Here is a 23,333-nt window from a genome sequence, read left to right on the forward strand (position 1 = left end):
TGGGTGGCTTTGCAGGGGCCCCTCTCAGGCAATGTTCTGCACAGAGGGACCTGAGCAGCTCAGAGGTGCCAGATGGGGCACAGAGCACATAGCTCTGCTGGGACACATCTACGACTTGCACATCACCATCCCCCATGCACAGAAGATGGAGAACATCAGATATCAGACTCTGCACCAGCCCAACGCAGCTCAGCTCAGCACACATCGCCAGGCACACCCTGCAAACCTTGGTCATGTTGGCCTCCGAGCAGAGCGGGGACGGGCACTCGCAGTGGGCAAAGCCGTTGACTTCCACGCACGAGGCCCCAAACTCGCAGCTCATTTCCTCGCAGGATTTTGGGGCTGATGGGTCTGGGGTAGGGAGAGAAGGGGGAAGAGATGAGCAACAACGCACGTACTAAATCCAAGCCCCTCTCTCCTCCCAGGGGGTCCTGGCTCTCCAGAGGGCCGGTGCGATGCCCTGCAGCAGTACCCAGCACCCATTTCTCCATTCCCCACGCAATCCCTCCAGTACGTGGCTCCCTCACCTTTCTCACAGCCAGTCATGCCCAGTTTGCTGCCATTGGGGCACTGGTTGCATTTCATGCCGGTGATCCCCGTCTTGCAGGAGCACAGTCCAGTCATCTGCTCGCAGTCGTCACGCACGGAGCCCACCGGGTCGCAGTTACAGGCTGGGTAAGAAGGAGAAAATAGACGCTGTTTAGCTGGTGGATTTGTGGAGCCAAGAGCAGACTCACTCAGGTCCCCCAGCAATCCAGGAAAAGTGGAGAAAGGTCCAGGGGAGGAAAATCGCAGAATCACTTTGGTTGGAAGAGACCCTCAAGATTGAGTCCAACCATAATCCACCCCAAGCGCTACCCCATGTCCCTGAGAACCTCATCTCCCTGTCTGTTCAACCCCTCCAGGGATGGTGACTCCACCACTGCCCTGGGCAGCCTGTTCCAATGCCCAACAGCCCTTTCCATGAAGAAAGGGCTTCCGGGGAGCCATAAGGGACAAGAGGTGACAGCCCAGCCCTGCCCGCACTCACGCGTGCAGCCGCTCTTGCCGTCGGTGACAATGCCACGGAAATTCCAGAAGCCGGGCTCGCAGCGGTCGCACTTCAGCCCCCCCACGCCGGGTTTGCAGGAGCACTGCCCCGTCGTGGGGTCGCAGGCTCCTCCGTAGGAGCCGTAGGGGTTGCACTGGCAGGTACCTGCAAGAGAAAACGTGAGGCTGAGTCCTGACCAAGGAGGCTTGGGCACACTGGGGGCTTCATCAGGGCGATGGAAGCGATTGTGGAGTCACCGAGATGCTCGGCCAGGGCAAGAGGAGAATCCAGCAGCTGCTCTCAGCTCTCCTCCTCTGCCCCAGCTACAAGGGGGAACTGAACCTTCAGGGATTAATCCGCTTGGCTTTGCTGTCATCAAGAGCTCTCCTCTCATTAATATCAAAGGGGAGGAAGCTATTAGAAGCTTATTATTAATTCATTAATTAGGAACTTGATGGAAGGAAACGATGCAAACATAGAGAGATGCTCCCTTTATCCACAGGGAGCAGGAGAAAGGGGACACGGGGCAGGGAGCCTGGGAGGTCATCCTTGGAGGTCCCTCAGGTGGGGACACGATATTCACTCACTTGGGCATCCGGCTGCGCCTACTCCAAGCGCCAAGGTCACGTTGTCTGGGCAGCATCCATAGATGGTCTGGCTGCAGTGCACAACCAGGAGAGGCGGGGGAGTGGTGGCGAGGGCTGCAGAGGAAGGCAGAGAGGGACAGGTTGTCTTTGTGTCACAGGGCAGTGTTGCCAACGTGTGGATTGAGCAGCCAGCAGCGTCCCTGCAAAACCACGCGGTCCTTGCAGAGATGCTGGGAAGAGGTGATGAAGTGATGTCCTATCCTCGGTCAGGGAAAGCACAGGGCATGAAACGGGAATCACAGAACAGATTCATAGAATCACTTAGGTTGGATTAAGATCATCGAGTCCAACCATTAACCCAACACTGTCACTAAGCCATGTCCCTGAGAACCTCATCTATGATACAGCAGGGATGAACAAACCAACAGACACTGCTGTGTCCTTGGGGAGCATTTTCTTGCTTAGCCCCAGGGAAAGGACATGTGCTGCTGCAGGGAACCAGCCTGGGGACCATGACACCAGCACACAGCTTGTGCCAGCCGGGGGGGACTCACCGCGGCAGGCTCCTTGGCTAGTGACATAGAGATCCTGGCGTTTTTCACACCGTGTCTTCTTCAGCTCACACTCATTGGTGTAGGTGACACCATCGGAGCCACACACCTGCCAGGACAGGGAGGGGAAGGGCTCAGAGCAGCCCCCGGCACAGGACGCAGGTTCCCTACCCATGGGATACCCTGGAAGCATGCGGGAAGGTCCCCAGGGAGAAGAGGGATGCGAGGACTGCAGAAAGTAGCCCAGAACAGCTCAGCATCCTCACCGGGTTGCGTGGCACTGCCAGGCAGGTGAAGTCACAGACACAGCGGTCGTCCTCTGCATCCTCGTCCCACCAGCCTCCGTACTGCCGGCACCGGTCCTGCTCACACTCGCTCCCGTCGCCGGAGCCAGAGCCCCCCGAGCCACACTCTGGAGAAGGAGGGATGGTGGTAGAGAAAGAGGCTCAAAATCCAGCAGGGCAGAATTCGGAGGAAGCAGAGGGGATGGGGACCCATGACCATGACCCAAGGCTGCATCCCGGACATGGGATGCACCCCACGGCTGCACAGACCCATCCAAATCCCAGCAGATTTAACCTCTTCAGCACAGACAACCCCAGAATCCTGAGCCCACATCCAGGGTGTTTCAAAGAAATGGATCCCCAAGATCCCCAGACATTAGACCCTGCAGCCTTCTTCTTGCGGGTATATGTCAAAGATCATGTTTTTGTGCCACCATTAGCAACTAATCAAACGCCCTCAAAACCAGAATCACAGCAGCTGTGACCTCAGTGCATAAAGACAATTTAAGAGGCATTTGGGACCAATTCAACTATCTTGATGTTGTCCATACAGCAGGTGGAGGGAACCTTTATTAAAAGGTTCCTAGAACTTGATAATTCTTTAAACCATTTGTAAATTTTTGTGTCATAGTAACAAGTTGCCATCATGAAATCTACTGCTTTAAACTTGGGTCCATCTTTTTGAAACACCCTGTATATTGGGATGCTTAAGCCTGGAGCACAGAGAACACACCTGTCCCTTGGAGAAAGCGGATTGTCCCACTGCTCTCACAAGACAAGGAACAGCTTAACTCCATACTTTGATCCCAGTCCTTCCCTTCTCCTGCCCTCCCAAGCCCAGAGCAGCGGGGAGATTGCTGCTGCTACCATAAGCATGGAAACCAGAGCAAAGGAAGGGATGGGGTTTGGATTTAATCTGAAGTTCAGTTAGGCAGATGTCCTTAACAATCTCTAAACCCTCCCTAGCCTGGCTGCCTCTCCATAAGATGCTCAGAGCTCAGGATGATGAGCTCAGATGCTCAGTAAGAGAGAGATGTGGCTGATTTCAAAGGCTTCTTAAAGGGGAAGGAGGGAGAAGAAAAACCTGGCCCTTTTTATTGAGTGATCAAAGGCTGGGGTTTGGCATTACACAGAGAATTATTTAAGATCTTTTCCCAGAGGGACACCAACCTGAAATTCCCCAAGGAGGGCTGTGATCAAACACTATGTTATGTCTTCCTCTCTCCCTCAGCTCTGCCATAGCACTCGCATCCTTCCCAGCTAAACTACACGTGCAACGAGCCAGAGAACCTCAGCTCGCCAGGTGGACACCGAGTCCTCCTCCGCTTGGATTCAGCCAGCATTAACCCACAGTTTCCCCCTACAGTGGGAAAACTCATCGGGTTCTTAGCTCTCAGCCTGGCCAAGCCAGGTACGGCCAAGCCAGGTACAACCAACCCCACATGGTTGGAGGAATGGTGACAACCCACCGTCCTCGCACGGCCCCGTCCTGGCCACCTCGATGCTCTTCTTCTGCTGGCACGAGGCTACTTGCAGCTCGCACGGGTTGTCGTAGGTGAGGCCGTCGCTGCCGCAGACGCGAGCGAGGGGCTGTCGCTCGCAGCGGGGACACACGCACTGTCCCGCCACGCAGCGGCTGCCGAAGGAGCAGACGGTGCTGCCGCAGGACTCTGGGCACAGAGGAACCACAGTGAGTTCATAGTATCACAGCATCATTGTGGATGAAAAGCCCCTCAAGATCGTCAAGTCCAACCATTAACCCACCCCTGGCACTGCCCATGTCCCTGAGAACCTCATCTCTCTCTGTTCAACCCCTCCAGGGATGGTGACTCCATCACTGCTCTGGGCAGGCTGTTCCAGCACCTGACAACCCAGACCCAGCTGGACAGGTTTTATGAGGCTCCAAAGCATTGCTTTTACTGAAGCATTTGTCCTAATGAAGAACCGAGGCAGGGCTTTTAATTCATTAAGAAATTAGCACAGACAGTTCCCTGTGCTGGGGAGTGGGGAGGAAACACACGAGCAAAGACAAATTAACCCCAGGGGATGGAGTGAAGGGAAAGCTACTGAGATGAACTGTGCGATCAAATAAACCATCAATGCTTTCAGTTCTGTTTTTAACCCTATTTCTTTGCTTGGCTCAATGGACATCCACCCAATTTCTTTGCATCCTGTCTCTGAAATGCAACCAGCGGGAGTGACACGAGGGAAGAAGGGGACCTTGCCAGACTCACTGCAGTCTCCTTGGGCAGCCACCAAGATGTTGGTTTGCTGTGTGCATGCCCGGACGTGGAGCTCGCACTCGCTGCCGTACGTGTTGCCATCAGTGCCACAGACAGGCTGGGAGGAGGGGACGCACTCAGTGGGACACACGCACCTTCCCGTCTCCGCCTCGCAGATGGCCCCAAACTGGCATTTACCACAACGGTCTGTGTAGATAAGGGACAAAACCAGCAGATTAAAACCGCAGTTCAGGTGAGCATCACTGTCTGATGGAGTATCCGAAATTCCCTGGAGACATCCCAGGCCAGGCTGGACGGGGCTCTGAGCAACCTGAGCTGGTGAAGATGTCCCTGCTCATGGCAGGGGTGGCACTGGATGAGCTCTGAAGGTCCCTTCAACCCAAACTATTCTGTGATTCTATGATAAATAAAACCCACTGCAACCTTCTCCCGCAGGTTGAGCCCCTGGGGACACCAGGGCTCAGAGCAAGGGATGAGCTGAGGGATGCGGGAGGAGGCAGAAAGGCAATAACTCAATAACTACCCGTAAAAGCTGTCAGGGCTGGGAGTAACCACGATGAAATATCACCAGAGCTGCATGTCGTTATAGCTAAATAGGAGGCGGGAGAGAGCACGGGGCTGAGAACTACGAGGAGCAATAAATCAGCCCCGGCTATGGAGGAGGAGCACAGCATCTTGGCTCCCTGGGGAGAGGCAGCAGGATTCGCACATGGCAGAAGTGGTCGGCTGGGAAGGGGACATTGTCTTATCCTGGTTTATCAGGGTGAGAGCAGTGCTGGACGCACATATTAATGTAACACAGCACCGATTCCCCAATGGGATGCTCAGTCTGCTGCAAACACAGGCACACAGGCTCGGGACAGAGACATTTATCTTTGCAATAACTCACTTGCAAAGGAGCTCTCACTCGTGGCAGGAGAGATCGGGCTCCAGCCAGCACACCTCCTGATTCCTGGGTATTTTAGGGATTCATGGCTTCGCTTTCTCCTTCAAACAGCTCTCTTCCCTTCCCTGCCATTCAGTTTGTGAAGAATTTGGCTCAAAGATGATTTTTCTTTTTCACACGGCAGCTGCTGCCTTTGCATGGGGGAGGGAAGATGCAACAACCCCCTGCGTGGTTTGTGCAGACGGTTGGCCGGGAGGTTTCTATCTACAGCACAAATCCTGCAGCCATGCGTGAGTCCAGCCATTAACCCAACACTGTCACTGTGTCCCTGAGAACCTCAGCTCTGCATCTTTTAAACCCCTCCAGGGATGGTGACTCCAGCACTGCCCTGGACAGCCTGTTCCAATGCCTCACATCCCTTTGGGGAAGAAATTGTTCCCCACATCCAACCTCAACCTCCCCTGGCGCAACTTGAGGCCATTTCCTCTGCTCCTGGCGCTTGTTCCTGGGGAGCAGAGCCCGACCCCCCTGGCTCCAAGCTCCTTCCAGGCAGTTCAGAGATCAGAAGGTCTCCCCTCAGCTCTTGTTCTCCAGCTGAACCCCCCAAGTCCCTCAGCCGCTCCCATCACACTTGTGCTCCAGCCTCATCCCTTCTCTGAACTCGCTCCAGCACCTCAAGGGCTTTTTGTTTTGTTCAGAAATTCTATTCCCTAACACGAGGAAGAGGAGGGACCCGCCGCGATGCGCTCTTACCACAGGGCCCCTTGTGCTTGACCTTGATCTCTCTCTTGAGGACACAAGCCATGGAGTCCAGCTCGCAGGGGTTGCCGTAGGTGCGGTTGTCGGTGCCGCAGACGGGGTCGTAGCGGCCCTGGCAGACCTGCTGGCACTCGCACACGGCCTCCTGGTTCTTCACCACGCAGGTGGCCCCAAATGTGCACTCCACGCTCAGGCACGGGCTGGGGGTGCCCAGGTCTGCAGAGGGGACAGGAGAGAAGAGGCACCGGGTTCAGCCCAACGCTTGCCCAGGGCACGGTGCACAGCAATGCATGCCGGCATCCCCAGGCTCGGCCCCACGTCTGCATCCTCCTCGCCATGGCAAACGCACCCAGAGCTCCTGGCCGTGGCCCCTGCACCCTCCATGCCACCCCGGCATGCCCGGCTCAGCATCGGCCCCCATGCGTGGCAGAGGGTAGGGATGGGCAGCAGGCACGAGATCTTCTCCCCGCACAGCACCAAGTCTCCTGCCTCTTCTCCTCCATCCCATCCCAGCTACATTCTGACCAGAAGTGGGATCATCCCCGTGGGTTTTTGCACCAAACCCTGGGTCTCCCCAGCAACAAGAACAAGCACCATGTGCTGAAGCAGGACACGCAAGCTGAGCCATTTGTTCCTGAGCAGCAGTGGGGCCACCAGCCTGACTTTGAGGTGGGGTCTGAACTGAACTGCAGGCAGGAGGCAGCAGAAAAGAACCTCAGTGTGGGTCTGAGCGCCTCCAGGACACTTGGTGCATCATCATGCACCACTCAGCACCAGCTGCTGAACCCTCCACAGCCAAAAAGTCCACACAGGGATAGTTGCATTCACTGTGGGCCACATCCTCAGAATCACAGTCCCCTGAACAGCTCATCCTAAATCTGGTCGGAGAGGACACTTCACCACACAGCTGGTCTCGCTCCTGCTCCCTTCCCCTCCTCTTGCAAGCTGGTTGAGAAAATCCAGCGAACTGCTGCGTGGCAGGATGAAGAGACCTGGTGTCCTTGCTTTGTCCCCATCCTCGGACATCTGGCTCCCTGCAGCTCCCTGGGGATGGGGAATGTCCCCAGCATGGGCTGCAGGCTGAGAGCCCCCTCTGCTCACAAACCAGGGCTGCTAAATCAACGTCAGCCGAGCAGGTGGCACCTTCCCTGCGAGATGCCCCGCAGTGCCGAGGGGAGCAGCCAACCGTGATGGTGATGGCAGAGAGAAAAGGCTGCGTGTCCTGCAACAGCCCTGCAAGTCCCACCCGGTCCCCAGCCCGCTGGCTGAAGGGCTGGCATGTCCCTCCAGCAATGTCCCCCACCACTCAGAAGCCAATGCAGGAGTGGCCATGCTGTTGGGGAGAGACCCCTCAGTGACCCCTTCTTGTGACTCCAGACAAAAGCCCTGGGGACCTGGGGCACGGAAAGGACAGGATTTAACCCGTACGGAACGCTGACGAGGACACATGACAACACGGAGGTGGGGAACAGATAATGCGGCCAAGGCGAGATGGATGCAACAGGCAGACAACACCAAAAGGCAAGGCAAGCACAGAGCTGAGTGTGGTAGGAAAGACAAAGCACTCCAGAGCTTGCTGGTGCGGCATGGGGAATTAACTGGGGCAACTGGCCCAGCTTCCTGCCCTGCCAGGACCGAGGTGGCTCTATCTGCAGAGCAAGAGCGAGGTCTGAGCTCTCAGGAGTCTGGCTGCATGCTGTCAACCATGGAGAAAACGGCCCATAGCAAGGCTGAATTTTAGATTCAGCTCTTTGGAAAGCACCTGTCAAGTTAAAACTTAGAGCCAAGGGTCTGCGAAGGAAGAGGTGGGCAGTTCAGGCACACGGCTGGTACTTTGACCCAGCCATTTCACCTCTGTCTTTAATGTCCCTACAGCTCAAGAGTTTATAAGCAGCTCCCAAGGACCAGGAGCTGCTCCCCGCTGTGCTCAGCTCCGCGATGCTGCTCGCACCTCCCGCCTGCACTTCACCTAAACCACCCAAAGCATCTTTACCATACTCACGTCCCTCAAACACAAGGAGACACATGTTGGCATGGGGAAAGCACTTCTGCCGCACACAGGCAGTAAGGATGCAATGGCCAGGCACAAAGCAAATCCAGTTTGTTCATCTGCAACTCAAATTCATGCTCTTGTCTTGGGGAGCAGTGGTGGAGAGGGCAGGGAGGTTTTGGCACCAATTTTCACAGGGGTGGATACAACGAGGACCTTAGGTTGTGCTGTAATCAAGACCTGCCTTGATTCCAGGCCCTTCTTCATCTTGTAGGCAGGGAAACGAAGGCACACAGCAAGCAAAATGCTCATTCTGTGCCCTGATTTGAGGCCATGATCCCTCACCTGAATCCTAACCCAGCCCTGGGGACATGGAGCTCTCCCACAAGCCTCGCCTGGTGATGCCCATGGGGAAGAGGCTCTGGAGCTGCTTTGTAACACATCACACCCCATCCATCTGCACCCACGACACCCAGCGGGCTCTGGCACCAGCTCCATGGGGATATAGGGAATTATTCCTCGGGAAGAACCACATCTGAACAGAGACAGCTGCGCAGTGCTTCCGAAAGGCACAGAGGGTGCTTTGCTGGACACATGGGGGGAGCTGCGATCCCTGCAGAGCCCCTGCCCTCTGGAATTGCACAGACAAGCGTGACACACGTTACAGAGAGCAAAGGGACAAGCATGACAGTCCCAGGCAGGCAGAAGTCTCTGGGAAGGAGGAGGTGGGGAAGAAAAAGGGGTTAGTTGGGAGCAAAAGGAGAGGTGAGATCAACCAGGAGCAGTCCAGAGCGATGGGTCAGCCCAAGAGGGGCTTGCGAAGGAGCCGGGGGGGGGGGGGGGTCACAGCACCCACCTCTGCTCCCACCCTCATCTGCCACAGCAAGCATCAGACCAGACCCCACTGCACCGCGAGGCGTTTCCATTCCAGCAGGAATTGTTTGGGATGGGAGCAAAACCAGGGCAATGTCTCCATCCCGGGGGGGCTCTCAAGCAAAACGAGAGGAGGGGGGAGCAGTGAGGAGAGGCCAGAGCTGGCACTGGCCACGGAGAAGGGGAGAAAGCCGACCTCCTAGCAGAGATGTCCAGGTAGGGAGCAGAAGGGTGCTGCGAGGACACAATTCCTTCCTCCAAACAGGCAACGCTGTAAAACACAAGACACAGACGAAAAAGGAAAGAGAGAGAGAGAGAGACACAGCGGAGGGAGAAAGAGAACAGAGAGAAGCAGGGAGGAAAAGACAGATGCAACTCCAGACACCTTCCCTCCACCTCCTGGCCGCTTCACTCTCACCCCATCTTTCTTTCTCTGCTGCCCCATCACAGTGTCAAAGTAGAGAAAGATTATAAACAAGGCCTGGACTGTTTTGTTTGGCTTTGCCTCCTTTGCCTTGCTGCTGGAAAAGCCAGCGGCGGAGCTCAGAGTTCGTTAGACAGGGACGTGTGAGAGATTAAATCACTGCAACCACGCTAACAGCTTCTCCTTCATCTCCCTCCCTTCCCCAGCTCCGCATCCTCACAGCAGAGCCACCAATGAACCCTCCGTGCTCGCTGCTCTGGGTCCTGGCTGTAGACAGAAGTTCTGCCTTGACACACAGGCTGGGCACACAACATCACCACCCTGGCCCCACTTCTAAATCCGTTTTCCAGCTCACACGGAGTCTGAACTGGTGACACAGAGGACACGCTTTCCTCCCAAAGGGCAGCACTGAGCTCAGAGATGCTTTCCTAAGCTGATGGGGAGGCAAAGGCTTGTTCACCCCCCGTGCTGGCTTGCTGCAGGGTGATCTGGAGCCATCGTGGACTTTAAAACCCTGGGCTTTGGCAGACAGAGCCCCAGCTTTGATTCACCTCCCCCAGGTGCCAGGCAGGGTTTGCTGGTTGCCATCCAGCACCAGCTCCCGGTGGCACCAGGGGACAGAGGACAAAAGTCCCTGTGTTGTCCTCCCTGTAGGGAGCACTTGGGAAACCGACTTCTCATCGTTCAACCACCAGCAACACAGTGAAACGGACAATTAAAAGAAATAACAGCTGTGATTATGTTGAGTGTGATTTTGGGAGCCTGACAAGCGGTTTTCAAGCAGCTGGGCCTGGCAGCATGAAAAAACCTACTGCAGGAGCACAAAGCCAACAAAACAAACCCACAGCACGGGGCTTCAGTTCCAAGTAATTCAAAAGGTTTGATACATCTGATACCTTATCAAACATCAGCTTAAAATAATAGGGAACAGTCCTAGATGTAGTAAAAACCAATTCGAGCTGAAATGAGCAGTCCTTCCAACTCATACAAATCAATCCAGTGTTTAACCTCCTTCATTTTTCCGTGCAGTAATTTTAAAACTGGACATTCCCAACATCATGGGGACCCAAAGCCCCATCCTATCATATCAGTCTGAAAAAAGCATCCATTGGAAAGGTCAAAAGCTTCTCCCAGAGATGAGACAAAGCCACGGCGAGGCCTCCGGAGAGCGGGAGCGCTGGGCAGAGATCCTGGCGGAGAGAACCTGGAGCCGAGAGAAGCAGGCGGGCATGGGGGAGCATGGAAGGAGCTGGGGACTGGCACTACCCTGGGAGCAGAAATGGATGGTGTGGGCTGCACGGGAACCGCGTGGGGTGAATGTGCACGTGGCCGTGAATGAGAGAAACCGGCTGGATGTCACGCTTGGGTATGGTTTAAACAGGAATTGTTCTTCAGTGTGTTATTGAGCACATCAGACAAAGACGAGACCAAGGAGGAAGACACACACAGACACACATACACACAAGGACTGCTGGAAGGAATAAAACAGGGAGGAGCAGATATTCAGGGCTGGAGAGAGCCTGTGGCTTGCTCAGATGGTGGCACCCAGCCACCACTTACCTGCAGTGTCCCCGTGTCACCACCAGCATGGAAAGGACTGACACAAGCTGGGCTTAAAGTGGCAGCTGGGGCTGGGAAGTGGGAGGTGTGGGGGCACCAGTGTCCTCGTGGGGGTACCAGCGTCCCAGCGGCACCAGCGCTTACCACAGGGTCCGCTGTGCTTTACTGGGATGGCAGCTTTCTGGTGGCACTCGGCTTTCTGGCGCTCGCAGTCGTTGCTGTAGGTGCGGCTGTCGCGAGCACAGACGGGCCGGTAGGAGCCATCGCAGGCGATGCGGTCGCAGGAGCAGCGAGCGGTGCCGCGGCGGTTCAGGCAGACGGCGTTGAACTTGCACTCATCTCTACATTTGTCTGGGAGGACAGAGAAGAGCAAGGCTCGCACCCACCGTGGGGACAGGGGTTATGCTCTCATTGCCAAAAGCACGGCACGGAGCAGCAGGGGAGGTCGGGAAACTGAATTTCCCCGCTCCCCAGAAAGCAGGGAGGTACTTACCCTGGTGCTGGCACTGCCCTGAACGCACCTTCTGGATCTCCAGTCCCCGGATGGCCCCCGAGCGCCCCATGACGCACTCGTTGTCGTAAGTCACCCCGTCGTCACCGCACACCGGCTCTCGCTTTGGGGGACAGTTCTCGGGGCGGGGGAGCAGCTCTGCCCTCCGGGTGCGGGGGTTCACCCGGCAAACGCGATTCATGTCGTTGAGGACACCTTTACACGGGTCTGTGATGGGAGACCGTGCGGAGAGTCAGAAAAGACACCTCCTGCCCTCCTCCTCCCAGCCGGCCCCGGGAGCCTTGGACCTGTCCCAGGAGCACCCAACGTGTGCTCATCACTTCATAGAATAATTCAGGTTGGAAGGGACCTTCAAAGCTCATCTCGGTGTCTGTCCAACCCCTCCAGGGATGGCGACTCCACCACTGCCCTGAGCAGCCTGTTCCGAGGCTTCACAATCCCGATGAGCCTATTCAAGATGTTCCCTGCCTGCACTGTTCATCCTCACACCTTGCAGCCTTCCAGTATCTCCAGGTTCGACAGCTCAGCTGCTCAACCCAGACCGCCTGCATTTCTGCTGACACCCAGCTAAAATCCAGAGCTCAAAGCCTCCTCTCTGCCCCAGAAACCAGGAGCAACCAGCATGACATTCTGCACCTCGACCTCACGCCCATCTCGCCCTACTTGGGACTGAGCAGCGACAGCGCAATTAAAGCTCCCCCAGGTTTGCAGCCTGCTCAAACACCCTCCCCGGGGACAAACACCGCGCTGGCACGTGTCCTGGCTGATCTCATGCTTTTCCTAATGAACACAGTTGCTTTTAATTACAAGTATCCCCAGCCATCATTAAGCCAAAGAGGACGACATCCTCAGAGCGGCAGGGCTGTGTTTGCACTCTGGGATCTCTGCCTGTCGGGCTCCTTTAATTAGAAGTTGCTGCCTGCCACCAGCCCAGGGACACCGGCGAGCAGGAGGATTCTTGCCAAAAAAACCCCGCAGCGGGGAAACTCCAGCCGGGGGGAAACGCAGGAGGTGGTGGCACAGATGTTGCGACCGCTTTTTCAGGTCAGTGGGTCCTGAGCAGAAACACCCAGAGCCAAATTCCGCAGGGGGAAGCGCTGGCTTGGTCTGAATTTCAAAGGTCATCACTCACAAACTGACCTTTTTCTGCCCAGCTTGTGTTTTTGGCGTGCAAGTTCTTCCCCCCAACCCTTGATGTTTCCCGCTGGTCTGCCCTCGCTATTCCCAATGCGGGAGGAAATGTTTTTAAAGCAACGTCCCCCAGGGGACTCACCACAGGCGCCGTCGAACTTCTTGAAAACGTTCTCCTGCTTGTCGCAGGCGTGCTTGTTGAGGTCGCAGAGGCTGCGGTAGTCGCGGCCGTCGCTGCCGCACACCGTGCTCTCGGGAACGCCGCTGCAGGACGACGGGCAGACGCACTTGGCCGACTGACCGTCGGTGGAGCGGACGCAGGTGCTGCCAAAACTGCAGGTCACCTCGGCACAGGGGTCCTTGGAGCCTGGGGAGAGGAGGGGACACGGCAGAGGGGTGAACACATGGGCTCCTGTAACACCCTCTGCTTCTTGATTTTCTTAGGGGATAAATAAGCCCGACGCACCGTGATATCAACCCAGACAGCCCCGGTTCCTCTAAGTGCCCAAAAAATGTAGACGATCATAGAATCATAGAACACTTTGGGTTGGAAATACCTTCCCAGCTTATCCAGTGCCACCCCTGCCATGAGCAGGGACATCTTCACCAGCTCAGGTTGCTCAGAGCCCCGTCCAGCCTGGCCTGGGATGTCTCCAGGGATGGTTCATCCACCACCTCTCTGCCCAACCTGGGCCAGGCTCTCACCACCCTCCACGGCAAAAATTCCTTCCTCACATCCAGACTGAATCGCCCCTCTTTTAGTTTAAAACCATCACCCCTGGTTCTATCACAACAGCCTGCTAAATGCTATGATGGCAATGGATGTCCGTACCCCAGTGCCCTGGAGCAGTGAGCTCATCCGCCCCGATGTCCGCGAGGGCTGGAGGATCAGTCCCAAATCCCGGGACAAGGGGAAGGGAGCTCAGTCCCCATCTGGCCCTTCAGGCAGAGCCCATCCTTTTCTAAACCTCCCAGCCCTGTACACACTCCCCAAAAGCCTCTAGCTTTAGCAAACATGCAAAATAAGGGTTTTCCAGGCACCTCCTGCAAACCGTAATTAGAGGAAGAGCTCAAGCAGTAATTTCCTCACTGATGGGGAAGAGCCAAAATTTATTTGCCAGCTTTTCTTTTTCCTTTTTTATCTTTTATTTGTTACTTCTTTATGATTATTATTTTAGCTAAATCACTCAGCGCTCTCTCCCTTCTGACAAGAGCCCCAGCAGGAGTTGCGGGTGCAGATTTATTGCCAGCCAGAGCGCCGCAGGAGAGAAAGGTCAAGTTAATTTACTCTGAGATGAGGAGACTGGGGTCTCATTTACACAGCTCCTCGCTCACAGCTGGTGAATGCCAAGCTGGGGAAGGGCTTTCATGAGCCCACCAGCCTCTGCATACGCCTGGTCCCCCCAAATCCACCTTCAAGCCGTGGCAGATGTGACCTGCTCTGGCAGTGAGATCAGAGAGTCATTCTGGTTGGAAGAGACCCTCAAGATCATCAAGTCATAGAAGAGTTTGGGTTGAAGGGACCTCCCCAGCTCCCCCAGTGCCACCCCTGCCATGAGCAGGGACATCTTCACCAGCTCAGGTTGCTCAGAGCCCCGTCCAGCCTGGCCTGGGATGTCTCCAGGGATGGTTCATCCACCACCTCTCTGAGCAACCTGGGCCTGGCTCTCACCACTCACCACATGGTCCCTTGCTGATGACTTTGATCCGTCTCTGCTGGTTGCACTGGGCTTTCTCCAGCTCACACTCGTTGCTGTAGGTGGAATAATCGGAGCCACAGACGGGAGCCACCACGATGGGACACGCTGTCTTCTTGCAGACGCAGGAGGCCTGGGAGGGGTCGGTGGAGCTTCTCTCGCACACCGCCCCGAACCCGCACAGCATCCCTCGGCAGGCTGCGGGCACAGACACGGAGAGATGGGTGAGCTGTGGGTGCTCCTCTGCAAACAGGAGGGATGCAGCCCATAGAATCGTTTGGTTGGAGAAGACCCTCAAGATCATCAAGTCCAACCATTAACCCAACCCTGGCACTACCCCATGTCCCTGAGAACCTCATCTCCATCTGTTCAACCCCTCCAGAGATGGTGACTCCACCACTGCCCTGGGCACAACACCTGACAGCCCTTTGGGGAAGAAATTGTTCCAAAGATCCAACCTCAACCTCCCCTGGTGCAAATTGAGGCCATTTCCTCTCGTCCTGGCGCTTATTACTTGAGAGAAGAGACCAACGCTCTCCATGCTACAACCTCCTTTCAGGTAGTGGTAGAGAGCAAATAAATATTTATGCTGGCAGCTGAAACTGGGAGGTCAAGGACCAGCTCAAGAGCCTCCAGGCCCACTACAGACATGGAGCAACATCCCCACAGCTCTATAAAGCACTTGCTCTGCCCACGGCCCCTCTGCTCAAGCCTCTGGGAGTCCTCCACAATATAATGTGTTTTCTCGTAACCAGCAAGACGAAGGAAAGCCCAGGAACAGAGAAGAAAACATCCTCACCTGTCCCAGTGTGGGACAGATCACCCCGCGTGCACACGCTGCTTTATTCATTGCCATTTATGCAAAGCAGCCGAATCACGTGGCTGGTGTCTCTCTAAGAGAGATGCATAAACCTCTTTATCACATCCACTAATCAGAGCAGCCAGCACGGACCAGTTCAGCATCTGAATTGCTAATGTGGTAGGAAATGAAATTCTACGGTTGAGGGAGGAAGGGAGGACAGGTGTCCCCAGACTGAGCGGTGTGCAGGTGAGGCAGCGAGAGCACGAAACGCCAGAGCTTTCTGTGCAGTGGTCACAGCCCGACACTCCCAGCACGCACCACCGGGCAGGTACGTGTGCACAGTCACACAGGAGTGCACTGCACAGCCCTGCATGCACAGCCGCTGCCCTGCTTGCACACCTGCTGCAGCCCCCTGCATGCACACCTGCATGTCCCACCCTGCATGCACATCTGCTGCTCTGCCCTGCATGCACACCTGCTGCAGCACCCTGCATACACACCTGCTGCCCTGCCCTGCATACATACCTGCTGCAGCACCCTCCATGCACACCTGGATGTCCCGCCCTGCATGCACACCTGCTGCTCTGTCCTGCAGGCACACCTGCATGCCCCACCCTGCAGGCACACCTGCTGCAACACCTTCTATGCACACCTGCATGCCCTGCCCTATATACACACCTGCTGCCCTGCCCTGCATACATACCTGCTGCAGCACCCTCCATGCACACCTGGATGTCCCGCCCTGCATGCACACCTGCTGGAGCATCTTGCATGCACACCCGCATGCCCCGCCCTGCATGCACACCTGCTGCAGCACACTGTATACATACCTGCTACCCTGCCCTGCATGCACACCTGCTGCGGCACACTGTATACATACCTGCTACCCTGCCCTGCATGCATACCTACTGCGGCACACTGTATACATACCTGCTACCCTGCCCTGCATGCACACCTGCTGCGGCACACTGTATGCACACCTGCTGCCCTGCCCTGCATGCACACCTGCTGCAGCACCCTGTATACACACCTGCTGCAGCACCCTACATGCACAGCTGCTGCCGCACCCTGCACGCACACCTGCTGCAGCACCCTGCACGCACACCTGCTGCAGCACCCTACATGCACAGCTGCTGCCGCACCCTGCATGCCCTGCCCTGTATACACACCTGCTGCCCCACCCTGCATGCACACCTGCTGCAGCACCCTGCATGCACACCTGCATGCCCTGCATACACACCTGCTGCCCCGCCCTGCATGTACACCTGCATGCCCTGCATGCCCTGCCGCTGCACCAAGCACAGTCCCTGCACCTGCCCCCAAGCACCTCCTGCCCGCCCCGTGCACACCTGACCACCCCGTGCTCTCCCACACAGAGCACACCTTATACACAGAGCCTGACCTACATAATGACAGAGAAGTCATAAAAGGCAAAATAAAACGCTCGACAGCGACTCATTTACACTTCAATTCCCGGGCGTTTGCCTTTGACTGCCTTGAGATTTGGAGCTCATATGCACAGCAACAATGAGCCACTAAGAGACTAATATCACCAAATAAAAAAGAACTCTCTTTCTCTCCTGCCCAATATCTAAAAGCAATTCATCATTTTTATGAAGCGCTCTGGATAGTCTCTCCTGCTCTTTCTCTCTCTCTCCTTTTTTTTTAATGCAGACGAGCCTGTTGAGCTCTGAGATCAGAGGATGCCGGGGAGCCGCGCAAGTGAGGAATGGGAAATGCAGGACAAGCGACGATTCACCCCGTTCCCAAGGCGCAGGTCTGGGGAGCAGGAATATAACTGTGTAAGTGCATAATCTGCTGCCAGTCACAGGGGAGGCGGTGATGGAGCCACCGTAGGGATCAGCCCCACCAAAGGGAAGGACAGGGACAGCTCTTGAGCTCTTCTGTTCTCGTCTTTTGCATCCGAGCACGGAGCAGGAGCCTCACACATCCAAGGTGAAGGCTTCAAAGTCAACTCAGGTCTGGTCCCACCCAAACTTTGCAGTGAGACGAAATTCAGGACAGCACCAAGCACTTCAAAAACCCCATCCTAAGATGCTTGTTGCTATTTTGGGGTACATTTCCTTCCCATCCAGCACACGCACCAACAGCACTTTTGCCTTTGGTCCCCTGCCGCCCATCTGTCACACCTCAATGTCTCTGTTGCTGGTTGTGCCCATTCCCCGGTCGCCAATGTGGGATCTCTCAACGTTTGCTCAAGATTTTGCTTCCAAACTGCCTACAAAGCACATGGCCAGGCTGAGCAGCGAGGTCAGAGAGCAAGCTGGATCTAAAGCAAAGCTCAGCTCTAGTTAAATCATCCTAAGGCTGCAGGGCCGGGGCACAGCGAGGCATCTGGCAAACAATGAGAGCAGCGCTTGTCTGGAGCGGAAAAAAGCGACAGCGAGGAGCTGACCTTTCCCAAACCTCCGGAGCCGCTGAGGATGAGGGAGAGAAACAGCTCAAGTGAGGTGTCTGCACAGCACTCGAGCGAGCCGTGCAGAACAAAAGGGAGGGCTTGGGCTTATTGTAACCATGCTGAATGCCAGCCAAGCCTCTCCATGTCTCTTAGCAGCACTGGAGCAGAAACAGGATAATAAGTAACAACAAATAATAATAATAATAAGAATTAAAAAGTGCACTTGTTGGAGAGGAGGGGAAAAGCAAAAGGTGTTGCTACAAGTAATTAATGGTAACGTGCTTCCTGCCACACAGAGTCAGTGTGATTCCACGGGTGGACAAAGCATCTCCTCTTCCTCAGTAGCATCTTGTAAAAGCAAGGAAGGCTTTTAGAAGAGATCAAGGTGAGAGCAACGACCTGTCTGGGTTCAGAGCATCGCTGACAGCTGAAACCGGGCTGGGAAGAGCGAGAACCAGGGTTGCAGAGCTCCTCACTGCGGTCTGAGCCCAGAGCTGCTGGCATCCATCAGAACCCAGCCCCTCCTGCCCGCTGCGCCAGGTGTAACGACACCGCTTCGGATCCAAACCTCCCACCCCGTCCCCGACACCTCCTCAGGCAGCCCCTAATTAGCAGAGTGGAGGGAGCAGGATGCTTCGTTACCAGGGAAGCCCCTGCCAAGGTTCAGCGCCGCGTTTCCCCGAGCGGGCGCAGGTGGCTGGTGCTCCAGGGCAGATGGCACCAGCTCCACCTTCCTCGCACCCAACGGTGCCTACAGATGCCCCAGAATGGCTGGGAGGACTGCTGAGAATAGGATGGGGCCAGGGGGCTGCCAGCGGGAACCAGGGCCACCAGCAGAACAGCTCCAAGCCACCGAGGCTCCTCTTCTCCCCTGCTATTTGAAGCCAGAATACTGAAGCCTAAAACAATTCCCACATTTTAGCGCTGATGCAGAACTGCAATGTGCAAAGTATATAAGCTGGGAGGAAAAGTGGCTTTGCAAGAGGTAGAAAAGCTTTCATGAAAGGTAGAACAGGTATTATAAAATCTTTAGGCACAATTCTCTGCAGTCCTTTAACAGCAATCAGAATGTTGCAAAGTGATAATGATCATTATACATCTATTTGTATGAGTCTGTTTATTTTTACCCTTTGGAATAAAAGTATATTTCATGCAATCTTTCTTTTTTCTTCTAAATTGTCTGAAGATTATTTTTTCCTATACCATATGTCGTGTCAGATCCATCCCAGCCTCCTGGACCGGAGCAGTGAGGACAGGGAGGATGGAGAGCAGCTTCTGCTTCCAGTTCCAATTCCCCATCCAGTTCTGCGCCTTGGTTCTCCCATTTACAAAGAAATGTGGGTAATAACAATCACCAAACCCTCCATGTCAGTAGGTAAATAGCTCAATATAAGTAGTAGGGATTAATAACAAGCTGGCTTCATCAAGTGCTTTGAGATCTTGAGGTGAAGAGCTCTATCTAATAAGCCCCAAGCATTCACATTAAAGTGTTTCTCCAGCTTAATAACAATAATCATAAAATGTAATGTCAAAATTGCTCTTTTCCACTGTACAGAGGAGAAAAAAGCTCGCTACCAGAGCAGCTTGCTGATGGCTTATTGCCCCTACCAGCCAGTCCTGCGCTCCCCAGAGCATCCCAGCACCCAAGAGGGGCTCCAGGCACACGGACCCTTCCCCAAAGCTCTGCCAAGGGAGGAGGAGGAGGAGGAGGAAGGCCCTGAACACCCACAGAGGAGGGGGACGCCGGGAAAATGTGTGGGTGATACCTGGTAGCTCCCCCTGACCGGCCAGAAGGTGCTTTTGCCGGGCTGGACCTGCTCCCCATCCCAGGGGAATCTGTCCCTTCTCGACCAGGCTGAGTAAAAGCATCAGAAAAGCACGGCCGGGAAGCTGATGACAGCTCATGGGTGGGATGTACCTGCATCCATGGCTTGAGGTGTCTCCAGGGACAGCAGAGAGGAAGGGATAACAACACACGACAGCTCTGGACAGAGCCACAAATCCCTGCAGCGAGGGATGGAGAGGGACAGACGGACACCAGCAGCACAGGGCAACCTGCACCTCTGGGGACCTCCTGGCAGCCAAACCCCCTGGCTTTTGGAGGCCCCACCACGCCAGCCTAAGCAAGCCCAGCCTGCTGCGATCCGGTACGGGAGGACCCCGCTGATGCACAAGGTGGGGACGGCAGCAAAGAGCCAGGCAGAGCTGCACCAGGGGCTTCTTTGTGCGGAAAGGGCAGAGGGACACGCGAGGACCGGGGACGTGTGACAGGACGGTGATGGCCGGCATTAATTCTGCACGAGCGCGAGGTGCCCGTTGCCATAGAGACCGGTTAGGCTGGCGCTCCAGCCTAACAGGCTCTCGCCTGTGCACATTGACTCCTCTTCCCCGGCCCACCCTCCCTGCCATCAATATTAATTGCATCAGCTCAGGGTTCGCTCGGTGGAGTGGGAAGGAGCTGCCTGCCCTGCTCCAAGGGGCTGGGAGAGCCACATGTCCCCACAACATGGGACAGTGACCATGCAATGCCACCGAGGTGGATCTGGAAAGCTGCAGCCAGCCTCATGGAGCAGCAGTTTAGCCATGGAGCTGAGCAAGTCTGTGGTCCCCAGGGCCACCAGAACAAGTCCTCAAAACACTTAGTTTTCAAGCCAACATATTCTAAGCATAGAAGGTCCTTAAGAAGCTGACAGAATGGTTTGCATCCACCACCCACTTTGGGAGCCTCTGTGATGCTCCAGCTCTCCAAGGACCTCGCGAGTGCAGCTCTACACATGACGGAGACCTTTGTGGTGGTTCAGCACCCCCAAAACACACCCTGCACAGCGAGGGGAAGCCCAGAAACACGGTCAGCATCAGCCACAGCCTTTTACAGCCCAGTTGCCTAAAAAAATCCTCTTAACTTCTAAAATAGACCACAAGTAGTCTCTAACAAAGCGTCGGCACCGCAGCGTGTCCCCACGCACGGGTGACACTGGGGATGCCGGCAGCAAGAGCCAAGGCAGACAAGGGAGGAGCAGGAGGAAAAATGACTACGTGGCCTATAATTGGGGTTCAGGGGTGGGTGGGTTGCAAGGAGAAAGGTTGATCAGCTGGAAGATCTAAAAGCAAAGCCAGCTGGAGGCAGAGACGGTAGCGAGCGAGGCGAAGGTGGCGCCGGGGGCTGGGTGGAGCAGGGAGGAGTTGAAAGCATCAGTGTTCTCGAGTCTGAAACATCAAAGTCACTCTTGCAAATCAAACACCATCTTAAAAGACTCCCTCATTAATCTGTCATGAGTCCCCTGCGAGAGCGGCTCTGAGCAGACTGTCACGGCTCCCGGTCACTGGAAGAATCCATCAACCTCCATCAGAGAGGAGCCGTTTGGAAACGTGCTCTGTGAGGAATGCGAGCGAGAAGCAGCAGGTTCTGCCTGCACCCCCCAGCCCCACCATGGAGCAGCAATCTGCAATCCACACTGCAGCAAAACCCCCAAAACTCAGCACACCACGAGCACACCCAGATGGGACGGCAGCCCGGACGCTGCCCACGCGAGGGCGAGAAAAATAAATGATACTTGGACTGTTTCAACTTGATCCCACGTGCCTGCAGAGGCCACGCTCTGCAAAAACTGTGTTTACAAATCGGGGAGATGAGAGAGCTCAGCAAGGCAAGGAGGGTAGGCAGGCTCTGGATGCCTGGGGGGAATGAGCGCTCCTCCCCAGCAGATCCAAAACCAGCACGTCTCCCATTGCCGACCTGTCCCAGGCTGCCAGGCACTCTGCAAGGTCTCCTTGGGCTCTTTGCAAGGATCTTGCTCATGCCCCAGGGGTCTCATCCAGCTTCACACCTCCCGCTGTCCTTTGCTCCCCCTCTGTGCTTTGGACCAAGTGTTCAACGCTGTGACAGAGCGCTGCCCAGCACACGTGGAACATGCGCGGCCACACAGCTACAGCCGCTCCTGTTCTCAGCAACCGCTCGCCTGCCGCAAAACCAGCGAGTCCTTGTGTCACCGTGACCTGCGGGCACGTTCCAACAAAAACAACGTTCCCTTGGCAAGAAGCGCTCTGCTGCAGCACAGCACCAGGCTGGAGTTCTACAGTGAGGGTGGTGAGAGCCTGGCCCAGGTTCCCAGAGAGGTGATGGATGAACCATCCCTGGAGACATCCCAGGCCAGGCTGGACAGGGCTCTGAGCAACCTGAGCTGGTGAAGATGTCCCTGCTCATGGCAGGGGTGGCACTGGGGGAGCTGGGAAGGTCCCTTCAACCCAAACCATTCTATGATTTGCAGTGACCTAACTCCGGAGCTGGCGGTGATGCACCAGCTGTCTCTGAAAGGTATCATGCACCAACTTCAGCATTGACACAGCCAATGGGAAGAGAACACAAAGCAAGATAAATGTTGTTTCTTTGTCACAACACCAGAAGGATAGTCCTGGGAGAGATGTAAAGTGAGGCAAGCTTGGGGATCTGCAAACTTAGCAAGGACCTGATCCAGGGGAAAACAAGAACACCTTAGCAGTTCTCCCATCTCCTCCAACACTTGAGCCACGTAACATGAAAGTGCATAAATTGAACCCCTAGAGAAAGCTCAACCTCACTGTAAATGGAGAAGAAAATGCTCTCAAGAGATCAAAAGTGCTGTCTAATAACTGCTGCTACCTCACCTATCGCTCAGCTTTTGAAGAGCTATGTTTAGCACCTCTCTTCTCTCCGGAGCTGCCTGGGCTGAAGCACAGTTTGCTGCGCTGCTCGGGGTGCGGAGCCCGGGCAGGGAACCCATCGCTGTGCTGCAGCCGTGGGGCGAACACATGGGGATGAAACCCCACAAACAGCCCCCAGCCCTGGCTCCTGAGCTGTTACTGCCATACGATGGCAATATGAGCAAGAAAAAAGGAGAAGGCAAAGATGTATTATGGTGAGTTCTCTGGGCAGCTATGGGATCGCCATATGGGAGGCATGAATTGCCCAGGATTTTGGGGCAAAAATCCCCAGGTTCCTGAGGTGGTAGCGGGTACAAGCACCGTACCAGCTTGTCTGTGCTGCAATGAAGTCTCAAAGAAAGAGCAGGCAACGTGTAATTAAAAGGGAGCAGCTGCTGAGCAGCCTGGTACAGAAATTTCACCTTGCGCAGAGAGAGCGATTTTTCCCTTGTTCCGTGATGTGTGACAAGACTCCTCACCACGCTCCGATGCTCCCGGTCCCTCCTCGCTCAAGAATATCAGCCTCAGCCCACTTGTCACCGGCTGGCACAGAATCCCCGTCACAGCATGACAGGGTCCCCCAGTGCCAGGCAGTGGGCTGCGAGGTGTTGGGGAGAGGGGTGCAAACATGGGGTACTCCCCATGTATCCTCATCAAGGGCATCGTTCCTCAGCACAACACCCAAACACACACCCCTCCAAAGAATCACAATAGTTTGGGTTGAAGGGACCTTCCAAGCTCATCTAGTCCAACCATGCCATGGGCAGGGACATCTTCACCAGCTCAGGTTGCTTTAGAAAAGCAGAAAAAGCACGGGCGTGAAAAAGGAAAGCACGCATGGCCGTCTCTCTCTCATGGCAGACGATGCTGGACCTGACCAAAACACATAAGAGGATGCTGGAAAGA

General features: G+C 55.3%; 1 protein-coding gene across 1 annotated transcript in view; it reads right to left on the reverse strand.

Moving 5' to 3' along the window:
- AGRN (agrin) overlaps positions 1 to 23,333 on the reverse strand; it is a 94,824-nt gene that overhangs the window by 22,422 nt on the left and 49,069 nt on the right. The window contains exons 5-17 of the mRNA XM_065855059.2: positions 14,509 to 14,724; positions 12,972 to 13,196; positions 11,681 to 11,905; positions 11,332 to 11,538; positions 6,335 to 6,556; positions 4,687 to 4,881; positions 3,922 to 4,122; positions 2,435 to 2,580; positions 2,172 to 2,277; positions 1,618 to 1,731; positions 1,031 to 1,195; positions 528 to 671; positions 227 to 351 (exon numbers count right to left, since the gene is read on the reverse strand). Of these exons, the coding sequence (XP_065711131.2) occupies positions 227 to 351; positions 528 to 671; positions 1,031 to 1,195; positions 1,618 to 1,731; positions 2,172 to 2,277; positions 2,435 to 2,580; positions 3,922 to 4,122; positions 4,687 to 4,881; positions 6,335 to 6,556; positions 11,332 to 11,538; positions 11,681 to 11,905; positions 12,972 to 13,196; positions 14,509 to 14,724 (2,291 nt within the window). The remainder of the gene's footprint in view (positions 1 to 226; positions 352 to 527; positions 672 to 1,030; positions 1,196 to 1,617; positions 1,732 to 2,171; positions 2,278 to 2,434; positions 2,581 to 3,921; positions 4,123 to 4,686; positions 4,882 to 6,334; positions 6,557 to 11,331; positions 11,539 to 11,680; positions 11,906 to 12,971; positions 13,197 to 14,508; positions 14,725 to 23,333) is intronic.

The sequence above is a fragment of the Patagioenas fasciata genome, chromosome 23 (assembly GCF_037038585.1).
Source record: "Patagioenas fasciata isolate bPatFas1 chromosome 23, bPatFas1.hap1, whole genome shotgun sequence".
NCBI lineage: Eukaryota > Metazoa > Chordata > Aves > Columbiformes > Columbidae > Patagioenas > Patagioenas fasciata.